A 15002-nucleotide genomic window follows, 5' to 3' on the forward strand; every position below is an offset into this window, starting at 1 on the left:
TGGTGATGTCTTTGTAGCCGGTCTGAAAAAAAAAAAAAAGAGATCCACATGATACATAAGCCATTAAACCTGGTCGTTAAGTATACATAGGTCAAAAGTTAAAACTGCCTCCCCCAGGTTTTCCCATTTATCTTCACACATGAATTTGAAAAGCAAAAATAACCTCTATTTCTCTATTATATTGGTAATTATTATGTTTTCCGCTTATTTGTGAGAAGAATCCAAGGCATTTTGCTGAGCCCCAGTTTCCCCAGTGGGCTGGATTTAGTAACTGCCAAGGACCCTTCCAACTCCAGCGTTCCATGAGTTTGCCTTTGACTTGGTGTCAGATTTGCCAGAAGGATCTTCAGGAGCTGGTAACACTGGAAAAGTTTTTTTTTTTTTTTGCCCATTTGAATTTAACTTTCTTAGAGTACATTTCTATCAAAAAAATAGTAAGGCCCTATTGTCAGAGCTCTGTCCTTAAAGGTATTTCCAAACTTGTTTCTTATTCCTCATTTGACAAGTGCTGTCACAGAGCTCCATCACTCCTGCACGAACAGCTACCAATAAACAGAAAATTATTTCCAACCAGCTAACATGCTGTTTACTTTCCAGAAAAATTGCACTTTCCTATCTGACAGTTGATCAAGGGGTATCCCGCTGCTGTCAGCAGGGAGAAATGTTTAAACACAGAGATGGGAGTTTAAACATTTTCTCATTATCACAGAATAAGGGGGAAAAAACCACAAATAAATAAATAAGTAAAAATGGCATCCAGACTCTCTAACCCCCTGCTGGGAGCGTAATGAAGCTGTGTCATGTGACCCAAAGGAGTGGGCTTTTATCTCTGGCCTCAGTTCTGTTACTCAAGTGACACCTGTCACATGACCCAACTTTGGTCTTTTATCTGCCTTCCCCAGGCACCCTTGTGGGGAATTGTCTTTTCCAGAGATGTGTGGCCTGTGGTGGCCATTGTAGTGGGTTCTGTTAGTGCCATTAGCCTGGCCCTTTGCATTTCCTGCCTCAAATCCCCTGCATCTCTCCTCAAACATTGTTTAAACATAATAAAGTAAAAAACACCTGCACAACTAAAATAAGACCAAAAAAAAATCTCAGAAAGGACCAAAAAATTCAGTGCCATTATTATATTTCATGCAAGTTTGCAGGAATTGGAATTTGGAGAGAAACAAATTTTAAAGCACTAATATTCATGTCCGAATGTTTATTAGAGCAGGTGGTTGATAAAACCCAAGTACACTTCATTATAAAAATGTCTGCAATTTTAACTAGCCACGCTCACCAGGGAGAACCACAAACAACCAGCACCAGGTGTTGTGGCTTTTCCTTCCCCAACTTCATTCTAAACCCCAATCTAACCCTTTTACTCCTTTGCTTTGTTTCTTATTTTCCTCCTGGCCTCCTGCCTCCCCTTGCTAGCTAGAACCCCATGGCACTGAACCTTTCATTTTCCTGGTCTATTTATCTTCCGCTCTCCTATGACAGCTACCGACACCCGTCATGACCACCACCTCCATACACATCACCCACCACCACAAGTTAGCTGATTTTCATGGTGCTTACTACCTTCCAGGCACTATTCAAAATATTTTAAATGTGTTAAATCATTTGATCCTCGCAAGCAACTCTGTGACACAGATATGATCATCATCCTCATTTTACAAAGGAAGAAATGAGAGCACAGAGAAGTGAAGTAACTTGCCCAAGGTCACACAGCTAGTTAGTGCAGAGCCAGATCCAAAAGCAGTCTGGATCTTGATCCTGCTCAATGCTGAGCAATCTTCAGAACTTTTCTAAATCTTGACCCACATGCTTTTCTTTTTTCCGATCACAGAGGATATGTGTCTCTTATCCTCTTCCAGGCAAACGTAAACTCTTAACCTCATTTCCTTCAATCTCTGATTCTTCACTGATTCATTCATTTATGTATTCCACAAATGGTTATTAAACACCGATTATGTGTCATGCACAATTCTAGATGCTTGTGATATATCAGTGAACAAAACATTAAAATTTGCTCCTGTGGGATTTACTTTCTAGGAGGGGGAGAGAGCAAATACACTTGACCCTTGAACAACATGAGTTTGAACATGGGTCCACTTATATGCAGATTTTTTTTCAGTAGTAAATACTACAGTACTACAAGATCTGCGGTTGGTTGAATCCGTGGATGTGGAGGAACCACCAATAGAGTACCGACTGTAAGTTATTTTCAAATTTTTGACTGTGCAGAGGGTCAGTGCCCCTAATCCCTGAGTTTTTCAAGGGTCAATTGTAAACAATAAATATAAAACATCAGTATGTCATATATGAAAAAAACCAAAAAAACAAAAAACCCAGATCAGGTCAAGGGAGTAAATAAGGAGTGTGGGGTTGCAATGAAACAAATGGCAGAGGAGTTCATTCACTCAAAAGATCTTTATCAAGGTCCTACGATGTACAAGGGACTATTCAAGGTGCTTGAAATACATCAGTGAATAAAACAAAGTTTCCTATCCTCAAGGAGCTTACATTTTAGTAGGGGTGAGAAAAACAATAAACATCGTAAATCAGTAAACCATAAATTATACAGCATGAAAGCCAGCAATAACAGGCTTTAGAAAAAGCCACCAGGGTAAGGGGGATTTGTGTGCAGGAGGCTTGGGTGTTGAATAGGGTGGCGGGTGTAGGCTTCGCGGATAGATGACATTGGAGCAAGTCTTGAAGTTGGCAAGGGAGTTGGCTGTGTGGATATTTGGGGGAAAACGTTCCAGGCAGAAGAAAGAGCCAGGCAGAAGCCCAAGGAGGGAGCATGCCCAGTGTATTTAGACTGTCCACTGATTCTCCCAACTTCTTTCTTTCTTTTTCCTTCACTCCATAAAATGCATAGTTCTCTCCTGTGCTAAAAAAAAAAAAAAAAAAAAAAAAAAAGTAAAGAAAAGGCACCCTCTTACTGCTTCCACATTCTAGCTAGTACTCCATCTTTTTCATCCTTTTGTGCTAGTTTCTGAAAGATATGTCCTGCTTCTACTTTCTTACCATTCACTCTCTCTTTGATCCGTTGTATCTTTCTATGACCACCATTTCGCAAAAGCTGCTCCCTTAGAGGTCACCCATGACCAGTAGCCACCAAAATCCATGGCCTGCCTTGGTTTACACCCCTCTGACATTTTCTCTGTGGGCCCCTCAGTCTTGGAACACTCTTCTTGACTTTTATCACCCAGAATGATTCCAGTTTTCTGCCCCACCCCTCCAATTTCTAGCCATTAATACTTTGTTTCCTTTGCGAATTCTTCTTTCTTCCACCCTTGTGCTTCTTCTCTTTGTATATGTTCTCTTGGGGAATCACATCTTTGGGACTTCAGTGACATGTATGTAGGTGATGCCCACATAGAGCCAGTCTTCATTTCCTAGTCCCAGGTCAGCAGTTCCAATCGTCTGATGCACACCTCCAACTGAAGATGTCCAGAAATGAACACATAGCCTCCTCTCCTGAACTAATTGCTTGACTAAAAATGATATAACAAGTCGTCCAGGCCCACAGACGGAAAACCTTACAGCCATTCTTCATCTCCCACCACTCCCTGCACCACTACACCCCACAGACAGTTGCCGTGGCAGATTCTTTGGTCGACTGTTCAACAGTCATTCCTCACTTCTTCCCCAGTTAAGAGAAAACTGATTATTCAGGAACTTGCCCCTCAGGAAAGTGATCCCCGCTTCAGATCAGTAGCAAATCCTGACCATTCTAAAGCAGTCGTCTAATTTCTCTTGCTGGCAGTTTAGGAGTGGACATGTGACCGTCTGTTCAGTAAGATGTGAAGAGAACTATGCTTTCTTTGAAAAATAAGCACACAGGAATAGACATCCTCTCCCTCTACCGGACATTGTCATACCTGTGTGTGATGCCTGGGGCTGTGGCAGCATCTTGTGACCATGATAGGAAGCAGCCTGAGAATTAAGGCAATGAGGGACACCGAAGATGCAGTGAAGAAAGATGGAAGGAACCTGGGTTGTTGATGATGTCTTTGACCCATCAGTTAATCAATCCGGGAACCAGGTACTTCTGGATTTCTTATGTGACCTAATATCTTCATGGATTAAGCCACTGAATGGGGGTTTTCAATTCCTTACAGCCAAAAAACATCCTGTCCTTTCTTTACTTCCCCCACACAGGGCTATCTTCTTTTCACCCTCCTCGCCACGCCCCCACCAATTGCCTGCCTGGAAAACTCTCGCTTGAAGACAAAGATTAATTGTCATCTCCTCTATGACAGGGAGGACGGAAATGTCATTGGATCTTGTATTTATTTCCACCTAATGCCCCAGTTGACTACAAGATCCTTGGGGGAATGTTTTTATATTTCTACTGTCCAGATGTCTGTGGACTAAATTAATGAATAGATGGGAAGGATTATTTTATATCTCGGTTCAGTTTTGGGCTCCCGCAAGATTTTTCTTGTAATATCCAATGACAGTTCTTACAAAAGAAACAATTGTTTACAAGAATGCCAATAAACTTGGATGAATTCATTACCCAGCACCTCAGATCTTATACCAGGTGCCTATTAACCTACTTAGGGATGGAGAGGAGTTAGAAGTAGAAAATGTGAATAGATTCAGAGAGGATGGACTAAAATAAAACTCCTCTGGGAAATCATTTATGAAAGGCATTGAGAGTAACAAAAAGATGTCAGTCAATGTAACCTTCAGGGAAGTCTGAGCACTTTGGTTCTAAGAAATGTAACTGCTCAGAGTAATTTATTTTTTCTCCAGAAGTTAACTTCCGTTGAATGTTCCCAGAGATTTCATTATAAAAAGGCAAAATTTTTTGAGAATAACCCCAAGGTGGTATTGGATGTGCACTTAAAATATCAAGAAATGTTAGAAGACAACGTTACCAACTCTCATAAAAATCCTATCACTCTATGTCGGCACTGTTCAGCAAAACTTTCTGCAATAATGGAAATGTTCTATATCTGCATTGTGCATTATGGTAGCCACTAGCCACATGTGGCTATGGAGGCCTTGAAATGTGGTTAGTGTGACTGAGGAACTAAATTTGATCTTGATTAAATTTAAACATAAATAGTCACATGTAGGTAGTAACTGCCATGTTGGACAGAGACCAACATGTTTTATGTGACCTAGAATAGTCAGGATAGGCTAGGTGATACTGCAGTAACAAATAATCTCCAAATATTAATGGATTGAAACAAAGTTTTATTTCTCTTTCTCACTATATATTCATTATACATCATCTGGGGACTCCGTTCTACATCCTTTCATTCTGGGACCATCTTGAATGCTGCTGGTCACTGTAACAGAGGGAAAAATAAAGAGAGATCTGGAGGGTCTTGCACTGGCAATCAAATAAATGCTTGATTCAGAAGTGATACCTATCACTTCCACTCACAATTCATTGGCCAGCACTAATCATACAGCCCTATTCATCCACCAGAGAGCCAGGAAGTGCCATCCAATTATGGAGTCTGGGAGACAGAAATACTAGGTGAGTAGCACTAGTGACTGAAATAGTAAGCATTATTAAATAACTAATACATCTAACTGAACAAAAATAGCTCATGTTTTTTAAAGTCAGGTATATGCCTATACAAAGGAGTCAACAAAAACATGGGAGGAAAAAAATATGCACAAACACCAGGAATGCTCCTTTGACAGAATCAAGGAAGAAACGAAGATTAGAATAATGTTTTGGTGTTTCATATATAATTTTTACTAAGCTCTTGAATAGGCAAATCCATTCATTAAAGGAGAAAAAGAAGGAAACACAAGCATGATTTATCTTCCATTATAATTAAAGAGAATAATTTTGTCAATTTTTACTTTTTAAAAAATCCTTTAAAAAAACCCAAAAACGAGCCTACCTGTTCTTACAACAATAGGATCTTACTATAATTCCAAGTATAGTCTGTCCACAGCTCTTCAAAAGCCCTTATTAGACATCTTTGAATTAGATGGGACCTTAGGGGTCAGCTATTCTAATTTCCAATATGGGAATCCCTCCTACAGCTTTCTATCTCTTTTGGGGCACAAAGGAAGTCTACTACTGCTGTGGGAGCTCATTTCATTGGTGGACAGGTGAAATTTTTGGAGAACTCTTCCTGCTGTATCAAAAATATCATCTCTGAGCTTTCAATGTACGTATTTGTCCCGGCTCTACAGCCACCCAGCAGAGAGCCAGCCCCTTTGCTCCATGAGAACCCTCAATTCCTTGAAGGGAATTTCTCTGCCCCTGCGTTTTCCCTTTTTGGAGTATTCCTTCTTGTGCCCTGCTCTCTGTACCCTCTGTTCTCCTAGCAGCCCTCCTTGGAGCGTGCAGCCCAGACTTTGGGGACAGAGTCTGAGCATCAAATCCTAGATGCTTAAATTCAGTTCTGTGTTCTTCTCTGCAAGGCGGAGAATAATTACACCTACCTCTTACTTGTTAAGAGGATTAAACAGGATTAAATCTGTAAACTAATAGATGCACAATAAATATTTACTTCAATATGATGTTTCTTTTAAAGTGTGATGGGTAGAGTGAAATTTAACAATAATTAAGATGTGATCTGACTAATTCCCTTCTCTGGGACACCCTCTTATTCCTTCATTTATATCACCCACAAGTATTAGCATTATCTTTTGTGGGCAGCCAGACATACTATTAATTCATATTATACTTAAAAGTGCCAACTTCCACTAAGCCTTACTTAACTTGTTGACATTTTAAGCCTAAAGTGTAAGAAATTAAACCAGATGAAATTTGATAGGAATGTATTGGCTGTTGCTCATCAGCTTTTTTTATTTTCTAGGGTTTTTTTTTTTTTTTTTTTTTTTTGGTTTGGTTTTAATAGACTTTATTTTTCAGAGCAATTTTAGGTTCACAGCAATATTCAGCAGAAGGTACAGAGAGCTCCCATACACCCCTCCCCCCCACATGCACAGCCTGCCCCATTACCGACGCCCTCCACAGAGTGCTACGGTTGTTACACTGTATGAACCTACATTGACTCATCATTATCATCCAAAGTCCGTTTTACATTAGGATTCATTCTTGGTGTTGTATATTCTATGGGTTTGGACAAATTTTTGATGAATGACGTATATCTGTATCCACCATTTATAGTATCATACATAGTTACCCTGTCCTAAAAATCCTCTGTGCACCATCTATTCAACTTTCCCTCCCTCCCCTAGCAACCACGGATCTTTTTACTGTCTCTATAGTTTTGCCTTTTCCAGAATGTCAAATAGTTGTAATGATGTAGTACGTGACTTTCAGATCGGCTTCTTTCACTTAGTAATATTCAGTTAGGGTTCCTCCACGTCTTTTCATGGCTTGATAGCTCCATTTCTTTTTAGTGTTGAATAATATTCTATTGTCTGGATGTACCACAGTCTATTTACCCACTTATCTACAGAAGGACATCTTGGTTGTTTTAAAGTTTTGGCGATTATGAATAAAGCTGCTATTAACATCTGTGTGCAGGTTTTTGTGTAGACATAACTTTTCAACTCCTTTGGGTAAATACAAAGGAGCATGATTGCTGGATCTATGGTAAGAGTATGCTTAGTTTTGTAAGAAACTGCCAAACAGTCTTCTAAAGTGGCTGTACCGTTTTGCACTTCCACCAACAATGAGAGTTCCTGTTGCTCCACATCCCTGGCAGCATTTGGTGCTGTCAGTGTTCTGGAATTTGATCATTCTAATAGGTGTGTAATGCTACACATTAGCTTTTAGCAAGATCTCAGGCTTTTGAATCATGATCCAGTGTTAAATGTCAGCTGCCTCTTCAAGAGTTGTGCATTCTACAGATTTGATAGGTACGTGATTACTGGAAAGATCATAGACATTGGAGACTGCCAGACCTCAGGTGTGTACCTTACCTCTGCTGTACTACCACAAAGGAGTTAGTTAACTTCTCTGAGCCTCAGTTTCCTCTTTTGTAAAATGGAAGTAATAAATGAGTAATAACAGTACTTACTTTAATGAGTTATATGAATAAATTGTGTGCCTTCTCTAGTTTTATTCAAGTGATTAATAATAAAAACATTTGACCAGAATAGGACTTAGGGCTGAAACTTGTACCACACCACTGCTGGCCTTTCTCCAGTAAGGCCACTGTTCTTTGGGCACATATATCTGCCTCATCATCCAGCCCACACAGTTTCATCTTTCAGGTATATCTGGACAGGCTTTGTCAAATGCCTTACTAAAATCAAATACTCAGTAAGGTAGATTTCTTTGGACTATCTGTGTACATTTTTCCTCCTTCCATCTCAGACTCTGAGTGCATAGGTACTATTTTTAAATTCTCTCTTAATTAGTTCCTCCTTGTTCTTCTAAAGGCTATATAGCGGTCTCTGGTTTCTAGGCTACTACATTTCCTGAGTAGATCATCCCCAGATGAAGTAATTTGAGTTTCCCCGGCTTCTTTTAGAAGGACCCATTGTAGAAAATGAAACACATGTTAGCCGAGACAGATCTCTCAGTTTATTTGAGGCTTATGTGTGTGCACACAAGCATGTGTATCTCATGGTGCAACAGGACTTGAACTACAGCTTTGGAACTCTTTGCTCTTATCTATCTATTCAGTATCTCTGCCATCAAATCAGAGCTGAGATTACTCATCACTTTTGCTGTCATCACAGACAATTAGGATTCAGTAGAAGGAGACAGCCTGAAATTTAATTCTAACCAGCAGCTCAATCCAAACTCCCAAAATCTGGCTGGGATGGGGTGGTAATGTGTTTTGACAATCCAGTTAGTGAAGGAAGAAGCGCCCCCAAGAAATCATAACAAAGAGTCTTAAGCAAGACTCCTTTTGTTGACAACTTTACCCAAGAAACCACCTTCCCTGGAGACTTTTCTAAACTTTAGACTAATCCTCTCCTTGCCACAGAAGTCCTTTTGTTGCGGGAAATTGTAAGTGACCACAGGAGTGACAGGCCTCTGTAAGCACCAGCTCTGTCTCCAAAGTCTTTCAATTGTTGTCTCCCGTCTGTCCTGTTCTCCTTCTGGCCCAGGGATCATTCTATCAAATAACGAAATGAATGAAATTATTCAGAAGTTCTCTTCTCAGATGATTTCAATCTATGTCTAATTTTTGAGCCAATCACTGTTAAATTCTAGGCAAATGACAGCAGCAATAACCTTTCATTGCTTTTTCCTCAAGTACTATGCACTGTTGCCTTGAACATCATATTTAAAATATTCCACATCACAGGTGATGGTATAAAATCCTTGGTCCAGTGTGGAGTTAGATTTGAAGCTTCTTAGTAAGTGGAAGCAAATTAAAACGGAAACAGCAATACAGTAGCCCTGGAAGTGAATGAAGAATAAAAAAATCAGAATCATGAATAACAGATTGAGTAAGGAAACCCGTTAAATATTATTGCAAAGTTATTGATGGAATTATATATAAATATAGACGGATAGATAGATAGAAAAGGTGATAATAAATTTGAACAGAGGCAGCATCTTACCCCTGGTAATCAAAATCTATCTCCAAATGTACAAACTATCGTTATACCTCACCACACCCTAACTATTCAAAACACACCAGGCTTTGAAATAATATGTGTAAAGTGCCTGGCACATGGTATATACCCAGTAAATTTTAGTTCCATTTCTCTATTGTAGACATTAGCATACAGTTTTTCCATACCTGAAACTGACATTTTGAGGATCTTTTAAGAGTCTTAATTTTCAGGCATTGCTGCTAGTTATAAGTCCTAATATCCCAATTTACATTTTGAATCTCCTGAAAAGTGAATATTTTAACATAAATTCAATTTAGTGGAAAAGATTTACAGGCCCCAAGTGTCCATGTGATTACCACTTTTAGTCCCTAACTCCAGCACTCCCAGATTTTGCTGATCCCAAGCCGTTTATTAAACAGTTTAATTGCTCCAGCTTCTCCCTGTTGTGGTTCCTCTCCTGTGGGTTTTATCTCCTTACATTAGTACCAAGGGCCCAGGGACATCGGGAGATTACTCCAGTGCACATTCCACCTGCCCCCTCCCTTCCTCAATGGCTGGCACAGACGCCAAGTTTGTCACGCTGCTTTTAATTGATTTTCTATTGTGACCAATTTACATCTACAGGTAATGAATGATTCTTTGCAGAAACTGACTGTAGTTCAGAGAGGCAGGGTAAGCTCCCTACCTTCTGGCAGGTTAGTAAAACAAAATAACAATAGAAATAATTGTTATTTCTTATGGGGCGCCGCCATATGAGACCATTTCCATCAATGTCTTTGATAATTTTATGAAGGGCAAATCCTAAAGTATACCCGATTCTCATAACTGGTGGGTTTAAAATGGCATAATTACACAGTAAAATTTCTGCTCTAGAAAATATTTTACTTGGGAAATACCATGTTATTATTGTATTGCCTATTGTAATTCCAATTTTATATCGTCAAAATATAAACTTCAGTATTTCATAAAATGCTCTGACGAAGAGCTATAATTCTAAACTTCCCTGATCTTTCCAAATTTCTAAATACAATGATCTTAGAAGATCCAAAAGGCAGACATTCTTGATGCGTATATGCCTTTAACAGAGAAACTGGCAAAGAGCTGAATCCTGCCATGTGAATGACATTGGGGCAGGGGTGGTGCAGGGAGTATGCCAGTCATTACCATCTAGGCCCCAAAAGTTCTGCTAGGAAGCACAGCAAGCTGTGGTTGCCAGAGGCATGGCCAAATCATAGGTTAATGACTGTGGTCTGGGATATAGCCAGGGTCACTTACAGGGCTGGCTGGCTGGCTGTGTGCATGGGTCTCACCTTGATTCCTCTATCTAGATCGCTGTCCCCTCTACCCACCATGGAAGGCCCAGGATGAGTGCTCTTGTAAGGTCTAGGGATGTCTATACTATGGTGGCTTTTGGAGTTGTCCCATCTGGCTTCCTGTGCCTACCAGCAGAACTCTTTAGGATGTGGTAGCTTTGGGGAAATCCTCTACAGCGCCCCTTCCTCTTCAAGATTACCTTGGAAGGTTGGGTTGCCCTGGGCTGATGGAGGAGACTCCTGAGAGCAGCTGAGTCTGTGACATTCGAGGATGGCTCCTCCCTCCCTATCAGGTCCTCATGGTTCCCAGAGCTCACCCTGGAGAGGACTCCCTGTAACCAATGGTGCAAAAAGGTGTAGCCTAAGAAGCCTGCAGCAGTGATGACTGGACACTCACAGGCCTCCGAAACCACCTCCTGGGTGGGGCTGGACTCTGAACCAGGTCTGCTCTGGCACCTGGGGGCAGGCTAGGTGGTAAATTGCAGCACTATGGTGACCAACCATCCTGGTTTAACTGGGACTGTGTCAATTTTGGCACCGAACATCCCACATCCCGGGACACCCCTTGGTCTCGAGCAAATGGGACAGTTGGTCACCCTGACTGCTGATTTTGTCCTATCAGCTGACAGCGAGAACTACGTAGTTAAGGGAATTTAACATGCCAGTGGAGTCCTGTATTCCAGTGTGTCAGCTCAAGGCCTTACAGTGACGTGTAAGGGTTGTCTCAGGGGTCTTACCAGTCCCCTGGCAGCGGGAGCTGATGCACACTGCCATCCTCCTTTCACAGCCTGTGAGGCCTAGGTCTCTGTGCCCAGAGTGGGAATGAAGAGCCAGGCACAGAACAGAGGTGCTCTGAACCCATGAACCAGGTCTTCACTGGACAGTGGTTGATTTTCAGTTCCATCCATAAGGAGCCACACAGCTGGAACCACTTACCTGGAAAATCTTGGTGATCTCGCCCTTTCTTTTCACCAGCATTTGCTAAACCTGGCTAGGTGGTGACCTTTCCGGTAGGAGGCCAAAAGGTCACACATTTCTGGCTTTAGCCTCACTCCTGAAACTGTAAATAAAGACTCCACTGTAGGGAAGAAAAGAGAAAAGCACCAACATATTATTTCCTGGGATTTTTCACGGTGTATTTTTTATGTCTGTTGTAATATTTGTCACCTGAAGAGACATCAAAACGTGAACCAGACTCATACACCAATAATTTATACTGACTCATGGATAACTCACATTACTGAATAGCTGTCAAGTGCCTCCTATTCAATTCACTTCAATTCAATTCACTTCAATGCATATTTACCAAATAAACACTTGGGTAAGGCACCTTGGTGCTGAAGGTGGTCAAAATAGGAGAAGAACTGGGAGCCACACACACACTAACAACAAGGGCCAAAATCAAGCCAAGGAGTCTGGACACGAGTCCCAGTGATGACAGGCAGTGAGCATGGTGCTGGGCTAGATAATGTTTTGGAAAGTTTCAAATTTCTGTGACATTAGATATATTTGGCAATCCATTTAAATAGACTCTACGGTGCAACTTTTGTAGATTAAAAAATGTTTTTGAAATATATGTATATTACCTATGCCCTCAGACTCATGTATTTGGTTAGCTCAGAATGCTGACAGTTTGCATTTTTATAAATGCCTGTGTTTGTTAAATGTGGGTTGTCCCTGGGTGCTTTACTATGCTAAACGTATGGGCCACGTCCTCTAAAAGTTAACATTTTAAGGGGCTCATCTGCAAAATGGGGATAAGAAAACTTGCAGGCAGATTGCTCTCAGCTTAGAGAAGATAATACGTGCCAAACGTCTTGGGTTGCTCTGATACACCATGTATCTTTAATAACCAGTAGCCATTGTTACAAGCATTAGCACAGATACCATCTGAGAAAAACATCGGGGGCAACAGCCACATTGTTAACAAAGCACATCCACAAAACCTGCTCAAGACATCCTTCCACTTGGGCACTGCTTTTCCAAGGCTCACAAGCTGCACAAACTGGGTCGCTCTGAATACCACACAGTTTCACAAAAAAAGAGAAGCTCTAGCTTTGGTGCACCGAAAGCATAAAATGCCGTAATAATATTGTTTGCTGGAAGCTATTCACACCCAAAGGGAAGAAATAAACCTGCAATGCTTACTCTGTCTTGGCTACCTTGGGTAAGCTGTGGCCCTGACTCCTTTGGTTTGGAGTTACATATTTGCTAGACTGGAAAGGCGAGACCTCAAGTCTTGTTGATATGCATAATGTATTTTCCCAGGTACGTTATAACGCGCAATTTTGTAGTCTACTTTCTTTTATCTCGGGTCATAGTGTAAACAGTCAAACAGTTCAAATAAACAGTGCATATTAAACTTTACAGATTACTCTCAAATCGACTCAAGTCCAAACCATTTTGGGAACGTCCCTCAAGGAGAAGTGTCTTCTTACCTTGGGGACAGTGGCATGAAGATGTCCCTCAAAAGCAATAGCTCAACAGCAATGAGGGAGGCGGGGCAGGGAGGCGGAGAGAGAGAGGGAGAGAGCAAAAAAGAGAGAGGGAGGGAGAGAAAGAGACAAAGACAGAGAGAGGGAGAGAGAGAGAGAGGAAGAAAAAGAGAGATGGGGGGGTGGGAGGATGTGAGAGAGAGAGAGAGAGAGAAACATGTGGCAGAACAGTGCTGGGAAAGCAACCAGTTAATCAAAGGGATTTCAATTTGGCCATGGACTGCCCGACTCTCCTTCCCAACTCACAGAAAAAGAAAAAGAAAACAAGAGGAGAAAAAAAAAAAGAAAGAAAGAAGGAAAAAAGCAGCCGAGTGGTTCTCCTGCAGCAATCTCACAAATGCAAAACCCTCCATTTGCTGACTCCTCATTAGCTTTCTGAATCTGACAGCATAATTATTGCAGCTGCTTTGCGCTTAGAATAAACAAATACAAAAGTGGGTGTTTAAAAACTTTTTGAGAAGGGAAATTCAGTCATCTAGACAGTCAGTAGGACAAGTTTATTTAAAACTTTGAGATTCTTATGTATTTAGATCATTTCGGAATGAGATAATGAGATAGTTGTCTTTCAGTCTAATTGAGTTCCTAAGCTCCTGGCTGTTGGCTGTCACCGCTTTCAAACTTTGCTTTAACTTTCCTTCCTTTAGAAATCTGATCCTGGTGTCTCCATTTACTCTTCCTGGGCTGATAACCTGGTGAAGTCTCAATGCACTGGAGTGCTGAAAGTGACTTAATGGGATTGAGGAGCTAAATAACCTTTCACAGGAAACAAGATAATCAAATCTCTTCTACTTGCCTGTAATGGCTGAAAGAGAAAGCACAAGTTGAAAAGAAAGCTTGGAAATTAAACCATCATTTCAAAATGTCTTGTAATTTTCCTTGTCACGTGGTTTTCGCGCTACTCTTGCACATCATCAATCCATCAGCTGGAGTTGCTTAGTGCATTTAATTATTCATAGTGCACACAGCCTCCGTGACTGAGCGGTAATTTTAGCTCATGTGTATGTATATAGGCTTCATATCTTCAAAGCCCAAAGGATCACACAGTACTTTAAATTGAAGTTGCTAACTAACATGGAGTGCACTTAAAACTCTGACTAGGGGCACAGCACACATGCATTTCCGATTAAAGCAGATGATCTTTCCGTTTAAAATTAATTAGTGCCTATTTATCTTTTCCTCTCCCTCCCTCCTCTCATTCTCCCAGGACGGCATTTATGTGAACCCTTGAAATCAGTGAGTTAAAAGCTTTATAAAATAAACATTCTGTCAATCTGGGGTGCAGGAAACTAGTGTTAACCCATTGTGCAGATTGAGAAATTGAGGTTTATGAGGGCCAATAATGCATGTGACGCTGGGGGAAAAAAGAAGAAAACTCAAGTTTTTTAACTCTCAATCCAGAGCTTGAAGTCCCTGTACCATTTGTCTTACTTTATTCCTTTAAACAATAAAGGCAATATAACATCAACATGAAAGAAAACTTTGAAAAAAGGAAAAAAATTACCCACAATTCCCCTCAACTAGAAGAGCATTTTTATTTTTTGTACTCTACCTTCCAGTTTTGTTGCTATGCATAATACATTTTCACAGGTGCATTATAATATGCAATTTTGTATCCTACTTTCTTTTAGCTTGTGTCATAACGCAAACATTTCCATACTACCCCACACTTCTGTGAATTATCATTTTAAATGGTCATAGTACTATATGCTGAGTCAATATAACAATATTT

At 40.6% G+C, this 15002-nt stretch overlaps 1 protein-coding gene across 2 annotated transcripts in view; it reads right to left on the reverse strand.

Moving 5' to 3' along the window:
* Positions 1 to 11746: 11746 nt before the first annotated feature.
* CDK15 (cyclin dependent kinase 15) overlaps positions 11747 to 15002 on the reverse strand; it is an 89489-nt gene continuing 86233 nt past the window's right edge. The window contains exon 13 of one of the 2 annotated variants that reach the window (XM_068543825.1): positions 11747 to 11838. In XM_068543825.1, coding sequence (XP_068399926.1) covers positions 11747 to 11838 — 92 coding nt within the window. Of the gene's footprint in view, positions 11857 to 15002 lie in introns of both variants that reach the window. The other variant, XM_068543824.1, reaches the window with a different exon arrangement.

The sequence above is a fragment of the Eschrichtius robustus genome, chromosome 5, assembly GCF_028021215.1.
Source record: "Eschrichtius robustus isolate mEscRob2 chromosome 5, mEscRob2.pri, whole genome shotgun sequence".
Lineage (NCBI taxonomy): Eukaryota > Metazoa > Chordata > Mammalia > Artiodactyla > Eschrichtiidae > Eschrichtius > Eschrichtius robustus.